Genomic DNA, 23,396 nt, shown 5'->3' with positions numbered 1-23,396 from the left:
CGCTGTGGCGACCCCTGATGGGAGAAGCCGAAAGAAAGTTTGTATCTGATCCCGCAAAATTCCAGAAAACGTTGAGATTTCTTTCTATTTTTCTTTCAATACTGCACACTGCTACATACATGCCAGTATAAGAGGAGGTTAATCATAGTCAGGCTAGAAAAACAATTAAAGATAAAGTTATGTAGTAGGGAAAATAAAAAATAAAAAAATAAAACATGTCATGGAACAATTCAAGGTAACTGCTTGGACATTGAAATGTTAATGTATTCAATAAATGACATCATACTTCTTCCTGCACTCCTGACATGCTGGTCAGTTTGCTTCCGTCAGTAATCGCCACTATGATGGCAGGCTCCAGAAAAAACGGATTTCTTCCCTGCACACAGACAGAGCACTTACAGTTGAGTTTCCCTGACAATTTTAGAAAAAACAACACAATAAAACACTATACAAACAAAATGTTGTGGACCCTAAAATTTGAGATTAAAAAAAAAAAAAAAAAAAAAAGCAGTGCAGTCAGCATAACAATTCATTCCAAACGTATTCAATAAAGCAGCGGTGTCAAACTCAAATTCACAGTGGGCCAAAATTAAAAACTGGGACGAAGTCGCAGGCCAAACTCAATATTTATAGAAAAATTTACTGCAATTGTGCATGTTTTCCGTCTCTCCAGATCAGTAATGTTGAATCTTTTTATATGGAAACAAACTTTAGTTTTGCATAAACATTAAATCTGGAACAACCAAAGTTTATTATTATAAACACATGAGAAATTAAATTGAAAATAAGACACATAAGTGGTATTCGTTTCTTATTATCTCTCTCTCTCTCTCTCTCTCTCTCTCTCTCTCTCTCTCTCTCTCTCTCTCTCTCTCTCTTTTCAAGTTCCTTTATAATGTAAATCTTTTTTTCACAGGGCAACAACAAAACAACCAAAACTAATAATAATTTCCTTCAATAAAAAAAGTGCATAAAGACAACATTTATTCAAGCTCAGTTTGCTACACTCTGATTGCTTGAAGTCAGATACCTGCATCTCTTCTTAGATACAAGTGCATCATGTGTGGGGTTTAGGCTCTGAGCTGAGGAAATGCTCAGGATTGAGTGAAGGTGTTCATCAGTGAGACTCCTGAGTGGGGTTTTGTTCATCTTCATTAAAGAGAACAGTTACACACATATGTGCTGGTGAACACAGAGAGGATTTGAGCAGCTTAGACACTGAGTTGGTGCAGTGTGTTGGGGAGGAAACATGGAAACTGTGCAGCACACACAGAGTCGTACTTTGACTTGAGCGTGTCACTACACTGGAGTTCAAACAGCTCCATTTGGAGGTTGGTTGATGCGTTTTCCACGTCAACCACAAACGGATTACTGAGCAGTTCAAATCTGCATTTCTGGGCTTCAAAATCGGTAAATCGCGGGATAAATTCAAAGTTTTTCAGCTGTCTCGACTGACGACTGATGAACACCTTCACTCAATCCTGAGGATTTCCTCAGCTTAGAGCCTAAACCCCACACATGATGCACTTGTATCTAAGAAGAGATGCAGGTATCTGACTTCAAGCAATCAGAGTGTAGCAAACTGAGCTTGAATAAATGTTGTATACTAACAAAGAATTCTGGGATTAGTAGTATTAGTGGTGTATGCGCTATATACTGGCGGGCAGCTCTAATACACATTTAATATGATCTTGGTTTAAAATGGTCTAGAGCTCTAACCTGTACCCTATTACAGGGATGTCAAACTCAGGCCCGGAGGCCAAATCTGGAAATTATATTTGGCCCGTGGGCCTGAGTTTGACACCCCCTATTAAAAGGGTAAAGGTCAGAGCTCTAGACCATTTTAAACCGTTCACTCCAAACCATGTAAACCATTGCATAATGAAGCTGCCTTTGTATTGGGGCTGCAACTAATGATCATTTCGATAATGGATTAATCAGACAATTTTTTTTTTACAGAAACAACCCAAAAAAAAGGGAATTTGTTAAAAGCCACTATAGGCTTTAAAATGTCAAAATTATAGTTAAACTTATGTGGCTTTTGCATATTTTAAGTAATAAAAACTTAAGTTATACATACATACATATACACATATATATATATATATATATATATCAGATTGCATACCTGCCCATAGTTGTCTATCCCTGAAACTAATCTGTTCAGGTTGAGCAAATCGAAAGCAGTCCTTAAAGACTGGCCAAATGTTGTTAAACCAAGAGCTTTCAGGTTCCTCAGTTCAGTCATGAAGGTAGCATGACTCTCTTTCCACCCAGCCTGAGAAGAGAGAGAGAGAACAGAAGGGTTAGAATGCTTCCTGGATGCTTTCACAGTACATCCCAGAAAATGGATGGTATTTTAACATGAAAATATCAGTCATGAACTTCATATAACTTTGTAACAGATGGTTACAGGTCATCCGCTTGTGCCACTGACAGCAATCTTTATGCACTGGTTAATAATACTGATGGGGCTGTCCATGACCAATTTCATTATATGACTTAGGAAAAACGAGCGTTATCAGAGTGTGGGTCATTCATTTTGTGTGCAATATCCTTGATTTTTTTGAATAAAAAATTAATAGCCTCTGTAGATGTAGACAAATGAATACATGCATTTGGTATACAAATTAGCTCATAATTCCCAACTTTCAAAACAAAGAAGCAAATAGGTAGGCTTTATTTCTGCAATCAGATCATTGCAATCAGATTTTAGTTTTAAACTTATGTTCTTACAATTTATACATTTGTGAAATTCAAGATCTTTTTCTACAACATTAAATCTAAATTATTGCAAAATTGAACAAAAAACTGGACTACACTTGGGAGGTGATCTAATTCACTAAAACAAATTTATAGCCACTAAATGAAAAAAAAAAAAAAGAAATAAAAAATGACTTTATATAAACTGATTTTCCCATATTTTGACATGTTAGTGTGAACTTGATCCAGTTCCTTGACCCGCTGCAATTACGAATCCATGCAATGTGTTTTAGACTGCAACTAGTGTTTGATATAATTAAACTGTAAGCTGTGTTTATGTGCAACTGAAAAAATTGTTTGTATTTCTGTCATTACGTTTCTAACAAATTAATTATAATTAATTCCTAAATGTTTCACTTTTGTGCTGGTTTAGTTATGAACCCTACCTCGTTAATTATGACCTTTTCTACCCTGCATCTACACATCCATCGCTGGAAAAAAATGTTGGCCCTTTCTGCCCTACGTAGTTCCCTTGCATCTCAGATAAGAACAAAATGTCGGCCATGTTGTGAAAGAAATGTCGCTGCTTGTCGGAATATTGTACTATTCAGCGGGCACAATCGAAGGAAATATCACGGCAACAACTCAAACGGAAAAGAAAAGTCGTGTTTTCGAAGAGAACATTACAGTAAAACACTACCTTTATCCCCACAGGAGCTTCCTCAAAGGAAACTAGCATGTATCGGTCTCCTCTGCTAGCCGGATCCCTACTCCTGAGCTGCGTGGAAACATGAACAAAAATCAGGAAAATTCTGATAATAAAAGGCTAATTATTTAGGTTTGCGCTGTCATTTACCTTAAGGAAAGTCTCAACAGCACCCTTAGCAATGTCCAGATAGGTAGTGCCCAAATGGGTGCGCTGGTTCATAGAGGCGGACGTGTCTATCAGAAACAGGATCACAGGCATCGTGTTGATTTTATGACACCTTCTACATGTCAATGCTAATCGGTCAAACAAAGGAATAAAAATGAGCCCAAATGTCTCCCTTCTGCCGCTTGTTAGTCAACACGCCGTCAGCTAACACTCCTGCTAATGCTAACTGTCTTACGCATCCTTAGTGTATAAAAATAGTTGGCTGAATGCAAATATTTGCCCTGCTGCGTTGTAAACTTGAGTAAAGCTTCTCAAAAACCCTTGGGTGGGGGAAAGATTAGTGATACTCAAGGGTAAATACGTGTTTTTTGGTAGGAAGTTGAAATAATAAGCCTAGATTTTTACTTCGGTGCAACTTAGAGACTAGAAAACCTCTTTCCCAGCCTCACTTCTTTTAACTCTGGGCTCAGGCCAGGCTCCGCCCCTTTCGCCGTTACGCCACCGTTTGTCCAAAACGAATTCGCTGATTGGTAATTTCGGGGAGCCTTATTATCATATGCAAATCGTACATTGTCTTGGCTTTTTTTTTTACACTTGCCAGCTAAATACATTTTACAAACTATTATCATTCTATTTAAAAAAAGGTTTTGTTAGAATGTGGCATCCACAATTATGAATATTACTTATTGTTGTTTTGGTGTAAAATGGTAATAAGATGTTCCTTACCAAAAAGCCCTAAAAATGACTGATGTAAAATTTGCTATGAATACCTGTTGTACCATAAAAGATATGCAGTAAGGAGACTGTATTCATTTATTCCAATAGAAATAATATATAAATGCTATATAAAAGCTATATAAATGCCATTTCTTTATGATTCTATAATCGTTTTTATTGTTATATTAAGAGTCATTGTTTAAAGCCCATTGCTGGGACACATGACACGTTTAAAGCTGTCAATCGCAGCTTGTGACGACAATCCATAAGGTTGTTTAGTCTTCCAAAGTTGTGAAACACAATAGTTTTCCCTTCTCTTTTTTCTCCACATTATGGTGACTTGTTAGCTATAATGACTAACTGTTAATTTGTTATTTTCACTCTGCAGGGTCTGACATTACTAGTTTCACTGGGCTCACTATTTGTTCATATTAAACTGTCATCGACCCTATGGACACCCAGTGAGTAGGTTCCAGGTAAAGAGCTGATGCTGCAGACGGTATTAAGAACAAAAAGTATGCAGTCTCCACATCAACACCCATGAGAGTATCTACAAATGTATAGGGCCTCTGGCTGTTATCTAGTGTTCAAAGAACCACCAATTCACCTATAGTGATTTCTAGATAGAGGAAAAGAGGAAATTTAAATTATAATTGCTAGTATAAGCAGAAAATGTGAGATCTACAATTGCACATTGTTTCTGTTGTTAAGTGGGACAGCAGAGTACATATTTTATGTATTTGATTTAGGTCAGTATGAGCTGCAGGATGCAATCTGAAAGGTAAAGGTACACTGTAACATTTTTCATAATAGTGACATCCAGGCTGTCCATATATAAATGAAAGCATTATATTGACATAGAATGTCAATATAATATATAATAATTGATTTGTGTATTTTTCTTAAGTTTGTATAGTATATACAGTGGGTACGGAAAGTATTCAGACCCCCTTAAATTTTTCACTCTTTTTTATTTTGCAGCCATTTGCTTAAATCATTTAAGTTAATTTCTTTTCCTTATGAATGTACACATAGCACCCAATATTGACAGAAAAACACAGAATTGTTGACACTGTTGCAGATTTATTAAAAAAGAAAAACTAAAATATCACATGGTCCTAAGTATTCAGACCCTTTGCTCAGTATTTAGTAGAAGCACCCTTTTGATCTAATATAGCCAGGAGTCTTTTTGGGAAGGATGCAACAAGTTTTTCACACCTGGATTTGGGGATCCTCTGCCATTCCTCCTTGCAGATCCTCTCCATTTCTGTCAGGTTGGACGGTAAACGTTGGTGGACAGCTATTTTTAGGTCTCTCCAGAGATGCTCAATTGGGTTTAAGTCATTGCTCTGGCTGGGCCATTCAAGAACAGTCACAGAGTTGTTGTGAAGCCACTCCTTCGTTATTTTAGCTGTGTGCTTAGTGTCATTGTCTTGTTGGAAGGTAAACCTTCAGCCCAGTCTGAGGTCCAAAGCACTCTGGAGAAGGTTTTCGTCCAGGATATCCCTGTGCTTGGCCGCATTCATCTTTCCCTTGATTGCAACCAGTCGTCCTGTCCCTGCAGCTGAAAAACACCCCCACAGCATGATGCTGCCACCACCATGCTTCATTGTTGAGACTGTACTGGACAGGTGATGAGCAGTGCCTGGTTTTCTCCACACATACCGCTTAGAATTAAGGCCAAAAAGTTCTATCTTGGTCTCATCAGACCAGAGAATCTTATTTCTCACCATCTTGGAGAACTCCATGCGGGTTTTCATGTGTCCTGCACTGAGGAGAGGCTTCCGTCGGGCCACTCTGCTATAAAGCCCCACTGGTGAAGGGCTGCAGTGATGGTTGACTTTCTACAACTTTCTCCCATCTCCTGACTGCATCTCTGGAGCTTAGCCACAGTGATCTTTGGGTTCTTCTTTACCTCTCTCACCAAGGCTCTTCTCCCCCGATAGCTCAGTTTGGCCGGTCGGCCAGCTCTAGGAATGGTTCTGGTCGTCGTTTTTGGAACCTTGGCCAGATCTGTGCCTTGCCACAATTCTGTCTCTGAGCTCTTCAGGCAGTTCCTTTGACCTTAATGATTCTCATTTGCTCTGACATGCATTGTGATCTGGAAGGTCTTATATAAACAGGTGTGTGGCTTTCCTAATCAAGTCCAATCAGTATAATCAAAAATTTCTGGACTCAAATGAAGGTGTAGAACCATCTCAAGGATGATCAGAAGAAATGGAGAGCACCTGAGTTAAATATATGAGTGTCACAGCAAAGGGTCTGAATACTTAGGACCATGTGATATTTCAGTTTTTCTTTTTTAATAAATCTGCAAAAAGGTCAACAATTCTGTGTTTTTCTGTCAGTATGGGGTGCTATGTGTACATTCATGAGGAAAAGAAATGAACTTAAATGATTTCAGCAAATGGCTGCAATATAACAAAAAGTGAAAAATTTAAGGGGGTCTGAATACTTTCCGTACCCACTGTATGTACTTTTTCCTTATTTGTATTGTATACATTGTGTTGTGTATATACTTGTATACTATAGTATGTCTATTCGTCTATTCTTTTACATATTTGCATTTATTTATTTATTTTTCTTGCTGCTGTAACAAAGAACTGTCCCCACTTTGGGACGAATAAAGGTATATCTTATCTTTTATCTTATCTATTTTCAGCTCTACTCTCTACTTTAGAAATGAGTTTAATAGAGGGACAGCCCATGTAGGACGTTTTGGTGACAAGGTGAGGGAGGCGAGATTGAGATGGTTTGGACATGTGCAGAGGAGGGACATGAATTATATTGGTAGAAGAATTCTGAGGATGGAGCCACCAGGAAGGAGGAAAAGAGGAAGGCCAAGGAGGAGGTTCATGGATGTGGTGAGGGAAGACATACAGGTAGTTGGTGTGAAAGAGGCAGATGTAGAGGACAGGGTTGTATGGAGACGGATGATCCGCTGTGGTGACCTCTAATGGGAGCAGCCAAAAGAAGAAGAAGACGAAAACTGAGCGCACTCGTGTGAATTTAAAATTTGGTGTCATGGCAGGCGTTTTAACGCAAGGACGCAATTTCTCTTTAAGTTGAAAAACGAGTCCGTCCCTGGGTGGGCTCGAACCACCAACCTTTCGGTTAACAGCCGAACGCGCTAACCGATTGCGCCACAGAGACATGTGAAACGTTGATTCGAAATGGAAGTGAAATAAAATATTGCCCTCTACTGGTGAAATTAGGCAAAGTAAAGGGTTTTACAGGGTAGCATACTCTAGTTTGCATAAATGGTTGAGTGAATGAAAAAGAAAAGAAAAGGTTTTCTAAACATTTCTGCCATTATTTATAAAATGTTTTAATGTGATGTTGAATCCGAAGTGTGATTTAAAAAAAGAAAAGCTAATACTGCATACAGACTGTGATCAGATTCCCCTGCAGGCGTTTCACCTAGCACAGCTGGCGTTAATGCTTTTTTTAATAAAACCTTTGATTGTAAGAACATGCTGATTAGGCCTACACAAAGAAGATACACCATCCTGGACAACCACCAGTCTAAACCACTTATTGTCTGAGCCTTAATAATTTGGAGCCTAAAAATTTAGTGGTTGGCGTCCTGGGTGTAATAATAAAAAACTCATTTTAAGGATTCATAAACATGGCTATAACCAAAGTTCAGGTTATTGTTATTATGATTGTTATTAAACTAAAACAATACAAATAAAATACATTAATAGATAAATAAAATAGTAATTACTAAAACATGCAGCTTTACTATGAACATTACAACCAGGTGTAAAATATTGTATATTCACGATCATAATACTACTACTACTACTACTAATAATAATCACAATAATAATAATAAGAAGAAGTAGAAAAAGAAGGGAATCGTGAAACAAAATGGAGGTCACTTATAGTTACTTCCGTTTTCACTTCCGGGTTCCGGTTTATTTATTTATTTTTGCTTGTTTGGTGTATTTTATTTATTTGTTTGCTTTCAATATTTGTAATACCCCATTATTATTATTATTATTATTATTATTATTATTATTATTATTATTTTGCATACCCCTTACAAGTAGACGATGATATGTTTTGTGCTGGATCTCTTTACATCGTGCGCTGCTATTTTCCATTCGGTTTTGTTTATTTGTTTATTTATTATTTTTTAAAACAACCATATCCACCTAAAGTTCTTATATTTCGAGTTTACACTATGTAACTGGTAGATGCGTACTATTGAAATCCCAGACGTGAAGTGTGATGTAGTGAGTGTGGGCTGTGTTTTGAATGCGCCCCCTGGGCGGTCCCGGTGATCAGCTGACCCTCAGCCGCCGCAGGACTCCCCGACTCGCTCAGATCCTCCATAACGCTGGTCGCTGTTCTAGTATACGTGGTACAGTGTGTTATGCTTCCGAAGTAGGAGAAATACGTCAATGGTTTTGGCTGATGGCGGCTGAAGCCCAGCCTCGTCCCCCGCAGACCCGGAAACCGGTTCTGATCAGCAAGATCGAATCTATTCAGGATGTAGTGAACACGGCTGTGATCATCCCCAAGGAGGACGGAGTGATCACCGTCTCGCAGGACAGGTGGGCTTTAAAATGTGTGGCTTTTAGCAAAACACCGAGGAAGAACCAGTATAACATCGCATCGCCGTATATCCCGTGTAGGTATAACCTGGAACAATGTCGGTGCACCTGAAATCAGGATTTGGATCACGTGATCGATCGATTTTTCAATGGATCGCGGTACTGCGGTATTGACGTAGACACGGTCAAGGTTACAATCATTATTCATGAAGAAGTCCTGCCGTTCTAGGAAAAGAATGAACACAGTGCTGTGACTGTGGACATCGTTTTTTTTTTTTTTTTTTTTTTTTTTTTTTTTTACATTTCAATGCAGCATACTTCTCCTAAATTGTGTTATGCGTTTAATGCTGCAATTATTTAGGTGACAAGTGCAGTTTTTATTGACAACTTTAAAATGTGCAAGAGTATTTTTTTGTATTATTCATGAGAAAATATTTTGGCTCTCCTGTCATTTGTTTTGACATTCTACAGGTTACTAAAGCTGACACTGGAGTCTAATGCTTTGTACGTTAAATAAATGTCTTCAAAATAAACAATAGCATAATCAGAATGATCATTCTGGCTAATCATAATCAATAATTAAAGAAGGTATGGTATATTGGGTACATTAAGTAATTAGGAAGCAAAAATCTTTATTCGATTCATTCTGGACTTTTTTTTTTTTTAAGATTGAAGATTGTAGACATCAGAGCGGGATTAAGACTTGATATGTAGATGTAGTTGAATCACTAGGAATTGTGAAGTTCCTTTAGCACATTATAACACTGAAGGGAATGTTAAACTCCATAAATGAAATATGTTTATACTGGAATATCTCGGGTGTTTCATCTTTGTTGTACCCCTGTGCAAAATCCAGCATGGGGTTAATAGAGATAACTAATGGACTGGGCTTAAAGTCCCCGAATGCATTGCAGCATGAGTTTTGACAGATACTCTATGGTCTACAAGATGATAGTAGTGTCAGAATGAAAGTTGAAGCATGAGACCCATATCTGCATGGACTGAAGGTCTACATATCCTCTTTAGCTGGCTGTAATATCAAGACTAAATTGCCCCTGTTTTTAGGTGAAAGATGAAATGTGGATTAGTGCTACAATATTCCATGCCTACAAATGAAAAAACTCAGAAAATGATCATTCAACTTGAAATGTATCTTCAGGTCATTATAAAGTTCCTCTTGGATACTTTTTAATGAGCTTATAACACTTCTGGTTCAATGAAACACATGCAATAAAAAAAAAAAAAAAAAAAAAAACGTGCAATATTACTCATGTGCAATATGTCTGATAGTGTAACTACTTACTCGTGGTCTCCTTTTTTCTTCTTTTGTATTTATACATTGTGTTGTGTATATACTATATACTGTATTATGTCTCTATTCTTTTTTTTATATTTGCACATTTCTTTTTCTTTGGCTGAATGTTACTGTTAATCATGAAAAAAATCATGATGTGCAGTTGAAGGGAAACTGTAGAGACACTTTTATAACAGTTTGCTCACAGTTTTCCTTCCTTACACTGTTTCTTCATCATCATATGATGTGACAGTCACATCCTGCCACTTCAGCATTATCACAAGTGCTTTATTTCCCTGCTCCACTGATGTGGGCGTGTACCAAACCACTCTGTTCAACAATCAGGCCACATCTCATTTTTTTTTTTTTTTTTTTTTTTTTTCTTTTTTCCAAAATAACACACTTTATCTTGGGTGTTGTTTGGACATTTCAAAGTGTGAGTAATATAGGCATCTGTGAGTGTATGAGGAATGATTCTCAAATAAATAATTTTTATAGTTGTGATGTGGCCCCTAAACCTTTGGAGTTGCTGTTACATCTCAAAGTTAATTATATTCATATAATTTTACATCTCATTTTTGTACCTCTCTTATTCCACAGCAATTTGCCATGGATAATCAATTCTCGTTTTCTTAAAAAGAAAATCACATTTGACTTTCTTTACTTTAATATGAATATTTAATTAATTAGTATTATTTCTCCGTGATTTTGTATGCTGCCACCTATAATAGTTGTTCCTTTACCAGTCATTATAATTCTAATATCCCTGCATAATCTATTGCTATAGAAAGTATGTAGCACTTAAATAATCACTTTAACACCGTCTAACCAATCTGCTAATCTTTGCATTCAGTATCCTGGATGTGTTTGCCACTTTTAATCAAGTTTTGTCTTTTCTGAAGTTTCTGCAATATTTGGCTTGTCTAATTATCTATTATGTAAAAAAAATTTGACAAGGTCAACCTGAAATAAACCTGAAGTGAACATGTTAATTATGTCAAATAATGTCATTATGAATTGTATGTGGAGTTATATACTAACTTACATGGTAAATATGTATAGTGATTTTGATAAGGCATTAATGAACTGAGGATGAACTTGCTAAATTTGATCTCGGTGAAAGTGGTATAATTCACAGCAGCTAGCATTTTATTTACAGTTATTCACCTCTGTGTCATGCACGAAAATAGTATAATTTAGAACTAGCTGTGAATTAATCCTGATATCTCACACCTATCTCGAATAATGCCCACACTGTGGTTGTAATTGTTTTTTAGCTGCATATGAAACAATGTGCTTAGTGGATTACTGAATGATTTTCTGTGTTTCTGTGGTAGGACGGTGCGTGTTTGGCTGAAGAGAGACAGTGGACAGTACTGGCCAAGCATCTACCACACCATGCCCGGTGAGACGCAGTGCTTTTCAGTGTATTTATATAACTGCTATAATGAAACTAAGTCAAACTCAGCTAGTTACTTAATTAACTACAAAGAAGAATGGCTGTACTTTGTCCAATGCTTCTTCTTTGTGACATACACATAGAACAAGACAATGGCAATTACAAAGTACTTTTTAAACAAGCACAATCTGGCAACACAATCATTAACTGTCTTGTCCTTTACTTCTCCTCTCTGACCGAACATGATCGCAGTGTGAGGGAAATCTTACCATAACTGATTTCTGCCACACAGCATGTCCACTAGGTGCAATACTTTTGAGCAACACATTAGAAAGGCAAAAGTGAAGATCTTGTTGGTGAAAGGAAAAAGAAATGGGAGGCATTAGTTGTCCAGAAAATAAACACATGCACTGTTCTATATGTCCAGCTCATGTACCCTCGCTCTTCCCTTTTTTATCTTCACCGCCACTCACTTAAACAGAGGACACTGTTTAGCAAAACCCAACATAGTGATCCACACCCCTCACTTTCTTCTCTATTTACTACCTCGTGCTCAATCAGCCCCTTGTTTCCACAGGGAGAAAGTCTGCTGAATATTGGCTTATATCTGTCCAATAACAGAATAAAAAAAAAAAAACAGTTGTCACTTAAAAGAGGTTATTAGAATTTCAATAGAATATACATTTATGGATTTTGGGTGAGAACTTCATTGAGATTGGTTTCAACTTTGAGATTGCCTTGACTTTGTCTCACCATTAGAGAGAAACAATGATGTAATGTTAAACAGTGCTTCTTATTGTGTAGTGCTTGTTATTGCTAGGATTTGTGTTATTGTTTTATTCGTCACATCACATTTGTTTAGCCAGTGTTGAGAATTCTCTATTAACTGTATTAACTAATTCTCTATTCACTCTATTAATGATTACCTATAAACTATAAAACTATTTGATCATTTATTAAATACTCATGATATTTAGGAGTATAATACAGAGGAATGTATGCCTGCTATGACAAGCTCTAATAATTGCTTAATAACACAATGTGCATGTTTGTGCCAGTCCAGGGATTCTCACGCAGAATGAGATCGAATATTAAAGGGCTATTGTCCATGTCTGTTTAGCTTTATATGTGAGTAAAATGGTGTGTTTCTCTGCATCTGTTTGCAGCTCCCTGTTCGTGCATGTCTTTTAACCCAGAGACCCGAAGGCTTTCAGTTGGGATGGACAATGGAGCTGTTTCTGTGAGTCCTCAGTCTTTCTGTGTGAGTGTGTGTGAGTGTGTGTGTGTGTGTGTGTGTGTGTGTGTGTGTGTGTGTGTGTGTGCTTGTACACTTATATGCTTTTGAATTATTATTTCATCTGTACAGGAGTTCATTGTGTCTGAGGACTTCAATAAGATGACTCCAGCTTGCTCCTATCAGGGTGAATATTGTCAAAGTGCATTTGTACATGATGTGTTGTTATCTCCTGCTGCCTATACTACTATGTGTGTGTGTGTGTGTGTGTGTGTGTGTGTGTGTGTGTGTGTGTAGCTCACCAGGGTGCAGTCACTGTGGTGTTGTTCGTTTTGGAGATGGAGTGGGTCCTGAGCACAGGTCAGGATAAGAACTTCACTTGGCATTGCTCAGAGAGCGGCCATTCTTTAGGGACGTACAGGACCGCTGCATGGGTCACAGGACTTCAGTATCCTTGCACCTATACTGTCATACTTTGCCATTTTATTTACACTAATTAAAGTGGATAGTTCTTTATTTTTAATTGTTAATGTTTATTGACAAATTTACTTTGAGTATGTGTATAATGGAGTGTGTTTATATGGAAAAACACGAATAAAAGTACATGAATTTTAGCCGTGCAAAATTATTATTTTTTTCTTCAAGCTCTCTAAACTCCTATTATTCCTGACCTTTTGATGTTTGTGCTCCATTTGTCCCACATCAAAATGCTCTGGAAAGTTGGTGAAGAAAAAAAAGGACGCCTTCATGTTCGTATTTTCTCAGAAGCTAACCCTGCTGAATGGCGTCCTCAAAACGGCAAACTGTATAGTGAGCATTATAGATATGTTGATTGATTTATAGCTGTGGAGTTTACAAAGACCCTTGACCATAACAAGGTCATGAAGCTGATAATTAAACGATTGCAAATATATTCAATGGAATGTATTTTTTAAATGTTAAACAGGTCCATTAGGACATAACTTAAAAAAAAAAAATAATAATAATAATTTAATAATTTTTCAGTAGTGATCTTGGAGCTTCAATTGTTTTTGGCTGTGTAACTAAGTTCGACTGATAAACATCAGTTTGTTTAAATTCTTTCATTATTTACTGTTTGGTTTTAAATTGTATAAAATGTAAGCAACAAAAAATTAGCTAAAGAGCAAAAAGATGTGAAAAACAGTTGCCTTTCTTGTTATTTGTACTATATTTCCATTTTGGCCTGTGCTTTCGCAATATTAATTCTTTAAACCAACAGAAAAGAAGAACTCTGGGATGAATAAAATTATCTGTCTGTCTGTCCGAAGAAACCCCTTTTATATAATGCATTCTCTAGTAGTAAGACCTCATGCTTGAATAGAACAGAGCATTTCACAAACACCATTTGTGTTTTTACTCAGTTGGTAAAAAACAATGTGGTCCTTTAGTCATTGAGGTGTGTTTTGTAGGCAAACTAGTTTTTTTCCTTTGACAAACTGTTTGTCAGGTTTGATGTGGAGACCAGACATGCATTTGTGGGGGATCACTCGGGTCAGGTGACTATTCTGAAACTGGAACAAGATAATTGCAGTCTAGTCACCACCTTTAAAGGCCACACGGGTACATATATACAGACACACGCAGACATACACACAAATGCAAGTAGTATGAAGTATTAAGAAGTGTGGGTTTTTTTTCCTTTTAAATGTTGTTTACCCTCTATTTAACTTCTGCTTTTTTAAATGTGTGTGTAGGAAATGTAACAGCCTTGTGTTGGGACCCTGTCCAGAGAGTCTTGTTTTCTGGAAGTTCAGATCATTCTATCATTATGTGGGACATCGGTGGTCGTAAAGGCACAGCCATTGAGCTGCAGGGACACAAGTGAGACTTAAGAAAACACTATTTTTTACAAAAACAAAAAAAACAAACATGAAAATTGTTTTTATTTGCATTTTTTACATATGTGCTGTAAATTTTGTCGATACATCGCTACATTGAAAGATGCTCATTTAAAACTACTCATAATTATGTGGGCAATAAAATAATAATGCTTCTCCACTTTGAACCATTATGTCCTTGAGTTCACAATTTTGCTGGCTAGTTACAATGAAAGTTAATTTTCGGTTTATTTTAATTTTGCTCATTCATTATTATTATTAGTAGTAGTAAGAGTAGTAATAGTAGTACACCTGAAGTATGGAAATGTTGGGATGCTGAATTAAATGAAAACTAAGACTTTCGAATCACATATTTTATTCACAATAAAACATAGAGAACATAAATGTTTAAATTTTACACTTTTATGCATGAAATGAGCTCATTTTAAATTTGATGCCTGCTACATGTCCCAGAAAAGTTGGCAGGGTTCATGTTTACCATGGTGTAGCATCTCTTCTTTTCAAAAGTTTGAAGATTTGAGGTTATGAGTTTCTGGAGTTTTGCTGTTGGAATATAGGTTTCCAGCTGTGGAAGAGTTCACGGTCGTCTTTGGCGTATTTTCCGTTTAATAACGTAGGTAAAAGATCTGGATTGCAATCAGGCCAATTCAGCACACAGACTCTTCTATTATGAAGCCATGCTGTTGTAATAGCTGCGGTATGTGGTTTTGCATTGTCCTGCTGAAATACACATGGCGTTCCCTAAAATAGATGCCATCTGGAGGGGAGTATATGTTGCTCTAAAATCTTTATATACGTTTCACTATTCATAGTGCCTTCCAAAACATGCAAGCTGCCAATATTGTTTGCACTTATGCACCCCATACCATCAGAGATGCTGGCTTTTAAACCCGAACGCTAATAACACGCTGGAAGGTCCCCCTCCTCTTTAGCCTGGAGAACATGTCGCCCATGATTTCCAACAAGAATGTAAAATTTGGATTTAATCAGTCCATTTGAAATGAGCATTTGCCCACAGGATACGACGGCGCTTCTGGACCATGTTCACGTATGGCTTCGTTTTGCATGATAGCGCTTTAGTTGGCATCTGCAGATGGCACAGTGGTTTCTGAAAGTATTCCTGGACCCATTTAGTAATGTCAATAACACATTCTTTACACAATCATGCCGATGAGTGAGGCAGTGTCATCTGAGGGCCCGAAGACCACGGGCATCCAACAAAGGTCTTCGGCCTCGTCACTTACACACCGAGGTTTCTCCAGTGTTTCCTGAATCTTTGGATGATGTTATGTACTGTAGATGATAAGATTTGCAAAGTCCTTGCAATTTGACGCTGAGGAACATTGATTTTTAAGTATTCCACAATCTTTTTACGCACTCGTTCACAGATTTCGGAACCTTTGCCAATCTCCTATAGCTAATCACGTTACAGACCTGATGTTAATTAACTTGATTAGTTGCTAGATTTTATTTCAGCTACATTTCTTTTTCAGCCCTTTGCTGTCCCGTGCCAACTTTTTTGAGACCTGTAGCAGGCATCAACTTTAAAATAAGCTTATTTTGTGTGTAAAGTGTAAACTTTCTCTGTTTAAACATTTGTTATGTTCTCCATGTTCTATTGTGAATAAAATATTGGCTCCTGATTTGAAAGACTTCGGGTTGTAGTAGTAGTATTACGTTTCAATTTACACTATTTAGCAGACTGCCTTATCCAGAGAGACGTACATAAGTGCTTTGATTATATATCAATGAATAAATCAACACACAACTATTATTATTATCATTATAGTTTTTCATCACTGTTGTGCTATAACTTTATATAAAAAAATGAAGTCTTCATGATACTAAGGATTGTGTGTGTGTTCCATGTGCAGTGACAAGGTACAAGGGCTATGCTTTGCACCACACACTCGTCAGCTTATTTCTTGCGGAGCTGATGGTGGGATTGTTGTGTGGAACATGGACGTCAAACGACAAGAGGTAAACAATTGATTGTTCAGCGCAAGATTTCCCTTTATATTTTCTGTCATATGTTTGCACTAATGTAATGTGTGTGTGTGTGTGTGTTGCAGACCCCGGAATGGCTAGACAGCGACTCTTGTCAGAAATGCGAGCAACCGTTCTTCTGGAACTTTAAACAGATGTGGGACAGCAAAAAGATTGGCTTGCGCCAGGTTATACACACACACACACACACACACACACACACACATACAAACGGCAATTACAACAATTAAAAAACAGATTTAGAGCAGTGTAAGGACACAGTTGTGTAAAGGGGTCATGTGATCTTCTGTCTCTTGTAGCACCACTGCAGGAAGTGTGGCAAGGCTGTGTGTGGAAAGTGCTCATCCCTGCGCTCCACCATCCCTCTGATGGGCTTTGAGTTCCAGGTGCGAGTGTGTGATGAATGCCACAAATCCATCACCGATGAAGAGTTAGTGTCTGTTCTTTATAAATATCTTTAATTATTATTTATGCAGAAAAATACATAATTACAGGCTGTATCTTTTTGCCTATATGTACTTTATTTGTCCTTCTCCTCCATCTCACAACCCACTTGTGGAGCATAAGCACTGATGACATTTAGCATCACCCCTTCAACTTCCAGCTTCATGTTCATCACCCTATCAGAAACTATCTTCACCTTCACTACACTCTTACTGTACTCTTCCTTCTATATATATAATATTAGTTTGTAACCAATAATTTATGATGTACTTAAAAAGCTATACAGCCGGCAAAATAGGTATTAAACACATCACCATTTTTCTCAGTAAATATATTTCTAAAGGTGCTATTGACATGAAATATTTAACAGATGTTGGTAACAACCCATGGAATCCAAACATACAAATCAAACCATATGTTTCCATAAATTATGTGTAATAATGTAAAATGACACAGGGAAAAAGTATTGAACACACAAAGAAAGGGAAGTGCAAAAAGGCCTGGAAAGACAAGACAGCAGCTGAAATAAATCAGTATTCAGAACGCAATCCTGCCCTTGTCAGTGCAAATTAATATCAGCTGGTTCAGTCCCTAGTGATGGCCTGTAAAAAGGTGTCCCATTACCAAAGTGTCACACAATAAACATCTCATATTGGGTAAAAGCAAAGAGCTCTGAAGACCTTTGCAACCTTATTGTTGCAATTATCAATATTTTTTTTTCCCTATGTCATTTCACATTACAACACATAACCTTAATATCTTCTTCTTCTTCTTTCGGCTGCTCCCATTAGGGGTCACCACAGCGGATCATCCGTCTCCATACCACCCTGTCCTCTATATCTGCCTCTTTTACACCAACTACCTGCATGTCTTCCCTCACCACATCCATGAACCTCCTCCTTGGCCTTCCTCTTTTCCTCCTACCTGGTGGCTCCATCTTCAGCATTTTTCTACCAATATAATTCATGTCCCTTCTCTGCACATGTCCAAACCATCTCAATCTCGCCTCCCTCACCTTGTCACCAAAACATCCTACATGTGCTGTCCCTCTAATAAACTCATTTCTAATCTTGTCCATCCTCGTCACTCCCAACGAAAACCTTAACATCTTCAGCTCTGCTACCTCCAGCTCCACCTCCTGTCTTTTACTCAATGCCACTGTCTCTAATCCATACAACATCGCAGGTCTCACCACAGTCCTATAAACTTTCCCTTTCATTCTTGCAGATACCCTACTATCACAAATCACTCCTGTCACTCTTCTCCACCCACTCCACCCTGCCTGCACTCTTTTCTTTACTTCCCTAACACACTCTCCATTACTTTGCACTGTTGACCCCAGGTACCTGAACTCCTCCACCTTCTCCACCTCTTCTCCCTGCAACCGCATCACTCCACTGCCCTCCCTCTCATTCACACACATGTACTCTGTCTTACTCCTACTGACTTTCATTCCCCTTCTCTCCAGCGCATATCTCCACCTCTCCAGGCTCTTCTCAACCTGCTCTCTACTCTCACCACAAATCACAATATCATCTGCAAACATCATAGTCCAGGGAGACTCCTGTCTGACCTCGTCCGTCAACCTGTCCATCACCACTGCAAACAGGAAAGGGCTCAGGGCCGATCCTTGATGCAGTCCAACCTTCACCCTGAACCAGTCTGTCGTACCTACTGCACACTTTACTGCCGTCACACTGTCCTCATACATGTCCTGCACCACCCTCACATACTTCTCTGACACACCTGACTTACTCATACAATACCACAACTCCTCTCTCGGCACCCTATCGTACGCTTTCTCTAAATCCACAAATACACAATGCAGCTCCTTCTGTCCTTCTCTATACTTCTCCATCAACATCCTCAAAGCAAATAAGGCATCTGTGGTGCTCTTCCTCGGCATGAAACCATACTGTTGCTCACAGATGGTCACCTCTTCTCTCAGCCTGGCTTCCACTACTCTTTCCCATAACTTCATGGTGTGACTGATCAACTTAATTCCCCTGTAGTTACTGCAGGTCTGCACATCTCCCTTATGCTTAAAGATCGGAACCAGCACACTCCTTCTCCATTCCTCAGGCATCCTCTCCCCTTCCAGAATCCTGTTAAACAATCTGGTTAAAAACTCCACTGCCATCTCTCCTAAACATCTCCAGGCTTCTACCGGTATGTCATCTGGTCCAACCGACTTTCCATTCTTCATCCTCTTAATCGCTGCTCTCACTTCCTCCTTACTAATCCTATCTACATCCTGCTTCACCAACTCCACCTCCTCCAACCTTCTCTCTCTCTGATTTTCCTCATTCATCAGCTGCTCAAAATACTCCCTCCATCTTCTCAACACACTCTCCTCACTAGTCAACACATTTCCCTCTCCATCCTTTATTGCTCTAACTTGCAGTACATCCTTCCCAGCTCGGTCCCTCTGCCTGGCCAATCGGTATAAATCCTTTTCTCCTTCCTTAGTGTCCAACCTCTTATACAGTTCCTCATATGCCTTTTCCTTGGCTTTCGCCACATCCCTTTTAACCTGCTGCCGCAGCTCCTTGTACTCCTGCCTACTTTTCTCATCACTCTGTCGATCCCACTTCTGTTTTGCCAACCTCTTTCCCCTAATGCTCTCCTGCACTTCCTCATTCCACCACCACGTCTCCTTGTCTTGCTTTCTATTTCCAGATGTCACACCAAGTACTTTTCTAGCTGCCTCCCTCATCACTCCTGCAGTAGTTGCCCAATCATCCGGCACCTCTTCACCACCACCAAGCCCCTGTCTGACCTCTTCCCTGAACCTCACACTACACTCTTCCTCCTTCAGTTTCCACCATCTTATTCTTCTTTCAAACCTTACTTTCCTCCTCTTCTTCTTTGCCTCCAAAACCATCCTACAGACCACCATCCGATGCTGTCTAGCTACACTGTCCCCCGCCAACACCTTACAGTCTCCAATCTCCTTCAGGTTGCATCTCCTACACAGAAGATAATCCACCTGTGTGCACCTTCCTCCACTCTTATACGTCACCCTATGATCCTCCTTCTTCTTAAAATACGTGTTCACCACTGCCATTTCCATCCTTTTAGCAAAATCTACCACCATCTGCCCTTCCACATTCCTCTCCTTAAAACCATACCTACCCATCACCTCCTCATAACCTCTGTTCCCTTCACCTACATGCCCATTAAAGTCTGCCCCAATCACCAATCGTTCTTTTCTAGGTACACCATCTACCACTTCATCTAATTCACTCCAGAATCTTTCTTTCTCCTCCATCTCACAGCCAACTTGTGGAGCATAGGCACTGATGACATTTATCATCATCCCTTCAACTTCCACCTTCACGATCATCACCCTATCAGAAACTCTCTTCACCTCCACTACACTCTTACTGTACTCTTCCTTCAGAATCACCCCTACACCATTTCTCTTCCCATCCACACCATGATAAAACAGTTTAAACCCACCTCCAATGTTCCTGGCCTTACTCCCTTTCCACTTGGTCTCCTGAACACACAACACATCTACCTTTCTCCTCTCCATCATATCAGCTATCTCTCTCCCTTTACCCGTCATAGTTCCAACATTTAAAGTACCAACCCGAATCTCTACTCTCCTACACTGCTCCTTTTCCTGCCGTCTCTGTAGACGCCTTCCTCCTCTCCTTCTCCTCCTTCGGCCAACAGTAGCCCAATTTCCACCGGTACCCTGTCGGCTAACGATACCTGTGGCGGTCGTTGTTAACCCGGGCCTCGACCGATCCGGTATAAAATTCTCATTTGTGATCCGCATATTTGATTTGGCACATGTTTTACGCTGGATGCCCTTCCTAACGCAACCCTCCCCATTTACCCGGGCTTGGGACCGGCACTAAGAGTACACTGGCTTGTGCCCCCCTAATGGCTGGGTTCTTAACACATAACCTTAATATAATTATTCATAATCTTTTTTACTTTTAATAAATTAATGGACATGTATGTGCACCACACCACTGCTGAAGAAAAAGCATGCTACACAACATTTGGAAAAGCCTGTGAAATATTGAGAGAATATTCTGGTCAGATGAGACAAAAATGTAACTTTTTGGATGTGATAATACACACCATGTTTGGAGGACAAATTGCACTGCACATTACCCCAAAAACACCATACCAACAGTGAAGTTTGAAGGTGGGAACATCATGGTGTGGGTCTGATTTCTGCATACAGTACTGGCAAACTTCATATAATTGAAGAATTATGAAGGGATGAATGGAAGAATGTACCGACATTCCTGATAAAAATCTGCTGCCATCTGCCAGGATGATAAAGATGAAACAAGGGTGGACATTTCAGCAAGACAATGATCCCAAACCCACAGCTGAGGAAACTTTTAATTGGTTTTAGAGAAAGAAAATAAAGCTGCTCCAGCCAAACACCTGACTTGAATCTCATCCAAAATCTATAAAAAGAACCAAACATCAGAATTTATAGAAGAGGCTATAGAACCTTGATGACTGTTTGTGTAGAAGAATGGGCCAAAATCACACCTGAGCAATGTGTGCACTAGTCTCTCCATACAGGAGGTGTCTTGAAGCAGTCATGATCAACAAAGGCATTTGTACGAAGTATTAAATACATTGTGTCCAATACTTTTCCCTGTCATTTCACATTATTACACATAACTTCGATTATGGACATTTATGGTTAGATTTCTTTGTATGTGTGGATTGCATAGTTTGTTACCAACATCTGGTAAAGATTTCACCTCACTAGCACCTTAAGAAATATATTTACTGAGAAAAACGGTGACGTGTTGAATACTTATTTTACCTGCTTTATATTTTGCATACTTTTATGTATCGATACTTACAAAATTGCCATGTGCATAATGTATATTATTACCATAAATCTGGCATTTAACAATGTTTTTTTCCCCCTAACAATGAAAAAAATATATTTTTTGTTTTTGTAAGGCGAGCACCCACAGCATCATTCCATGACAGCAAACACACAATTGTGTACGTTCACTACGAGCCGACCAGGAGCTGGCTGCTGACCTCTGGGACAGACAGGGTCCTCAAGGTAATACATTACTTAAATCTTCATTAATGGATTATTAAAAATTAACACTTTATAATCGATAAGCTGATATATATATATATATATATATATATATATATATATATGTGTGTGTGTGTGTGTGTGTGTGTGTTTAGCTATGGGACATGACACCTGTTGTATCCTGAAGATCACTACAGCACTCTGGTCAGAAATTCTGACCTTGAGGATGTTCAATACTGGCACTGACAATGGAGGGAGGGGGGGTGGGGTGTATTTGTGTGTAGGAACAGGAGCATGTTATAATGGACCAGTGATCATTATCTTGTGTAAATACTTAACATTTGTCAGCCTTGCACCATTTGTGAACAACGAAGTGCACTGATTGTACTGTTTGACACGTTTTCATGTTTCTTAAAGAAAATACTTGTATTTGCGTGTCTTTACATGGATGAGGGAAAAATTAAAAACCTTAAAAAAATAACAAAATGATTCTAGAGCTTGTCAATTTTTCTGCATAAGACAAAATGGTCGAACTTTAATAGGAGTGGAAACGTCTGATCTCCAACTGGGATTTAAACATGCTGTAGTCTCTCAAGTTTACATACAATGGTGCAAAAAACATCCTGGGAGAGCAACTTTGTGGATGGGTACAACTTGTTGTTAATGAAGGTCAGAAAAGAAGAGGAAGACTTTATTGAGTTCACAGGAAGGCTGCAGTTACTCTTATAACTTATTACATATCTGTTCAGCAGAAAATCATCTCAACACATTAAAATGGCAGCCAAGAACAGGGGTCTACAGTGTACAAATTTGCACTCAGACTAAAACTTGGGCAAATGGTCTTGTTTATACAAAACTAGTCAAAACAAGAAAAGAAAAAGAAAAAGTGTTCAACAACCCAATTTATGTTTTATATTTTAGATTATCCAAAGTAGCTATATTTAGCTTTAGTGACAGCGTGGCAAACTCATGACATTCTCTCATCAGATTCATGAGGTAGTCACGTGGCATGGTTTTAAATTCACAGATGTGCCTTGTAAAGGGTTAATTTGTGCCTTCTTAATGTACTCTATACCATCAGTGGTCTTGTGCAGAGAAAACGGTGGATACGGTGGATAAAAAATCTCAAGAACTTTAAATGTATCACCAAGTACATTCTCCAGAACCATTACATGCTATTATTAAACAGACTTTCATGAGGACTGTCCCAGGAAAGAAAGACCAAGAGCGACCTCTTATGCAGAAGATACGTTTATTAGAATTAC

The 23,396-nt window shown here is 38.5% G+C and overlaps 2 protein-coding genes across 5 annotated transcripts in view; one reads left to right on the top strand and one right to left on the bottom strand.

Moving 5' to 3' along the window:
- Nucleotides 1-4,691, bottom strand: part of ints6 (integrator complex subunit 6) — a 358,666-nt gene extending 353,975 nt beyond the window's left edge. For 3 of the 4 annotated variants that reach the window (XR_014532883.1, XM_083537722.1, XM_083537723.1), the window contains exons 1-4: nucleotides 3,560-4,691; nucleotides 3,404-3,481; nucleotides 2,129-2,278; nucleotides 287-376 (exon numbers count right to left, since the gene is read on the bottom strand). Coding sequence is in view for 3 of the 4 variants with exons in the window: in XM_083537722.1 (XP_083393848.1) it covers nucleotides 287-376; nucleotides 2,129-2,278; nucleotides 3,404-3,481; nucleotides 3,560-3,670 (429 nt within the window). In the remaining variant the exon portion in view is untranslated. The remainder of the gene's footprint in view (nucleotides 1-286; nucleotides 377-2,128; nucleotides 2,279-3,403; nucleotides 3,482-3,559) is intronic. The other variant, XM_083537724.1, reaches the window with a different exon arrangement.
- Nucleotides 4,692-8,214: 3,523 nt separating this feature from the next.
- Nucleotides 8,215-23,240, top strand: wdfy2 (WD repeat and FYVE domain containing 2). Its single transcript, XM_083537791.1, has 12 exons — nucleotides 8,215-8,856; nucleotides 11,488-11,555; nucleotides 12,716-12,789; nucleotides 12,916-12,970; nucleotides 13,081-13,231; nucleotides 14,252-14,364; nucleotides 14,499-14,625; nucleotides 16,517-16,622; nucleotides 16,715-16,816; nucleotides 16,949-17,079; nucleotides 22,044-22,152; nucleotides 22,287-23,240. Exons 1-12 carry the CDS (start codon nucleotides 8,558-8,560, stop codon nucleotides 22,314-22,316), a joined length of 1,365 nt encoding a protein of 454 aa, XP_083393917.1. The 5' UTR covers nucleotides 8,215-8,557; the 3' UTR covers nucleotides 22,317-23,240.
- The last annotated feature ends 156 nt before the right edge of the window (nucleotides 23,241-23,396 follow it).

This window comes from Silurus aristotelis, assembly GCF_946808225.1.
Source record: "Silurus aristotelis genome assembly, chromosome: 3".
NCBI classification, from domain to species: Eukaryota; Metazoa; Chordata; class Actinopteri; order Siluriformes; family Siluridae; genus Silurus; species Silurus aristotelis.
This window is presented reverse-complemented; position numbering and strand designations above follow the sequence as displayed.

Coding starts and splice junctions, on each gene's coding strand:
- wdfy2 (XM_083537791.1), top strand. CDS start 8,558: ATGCGCCCCCTGGGCGGTCCCGGTGATCAGCTGACCCTCAGCCGCCGC. Junction 12,790..12,915: donor TGGACAATGGAGCTGTTTCT/GTGAGTCCTCAG, acceptor TCATCTGTACAG/GAGTTCATTGTGTCTGAGGA. Junction 16,817..16,948: donor AAAAGATTGGCTTGCGCCAG/GTTATACACACA, acceptor TGTCTCTTGTAG/CACCACTGCAGGAAGTGTGG.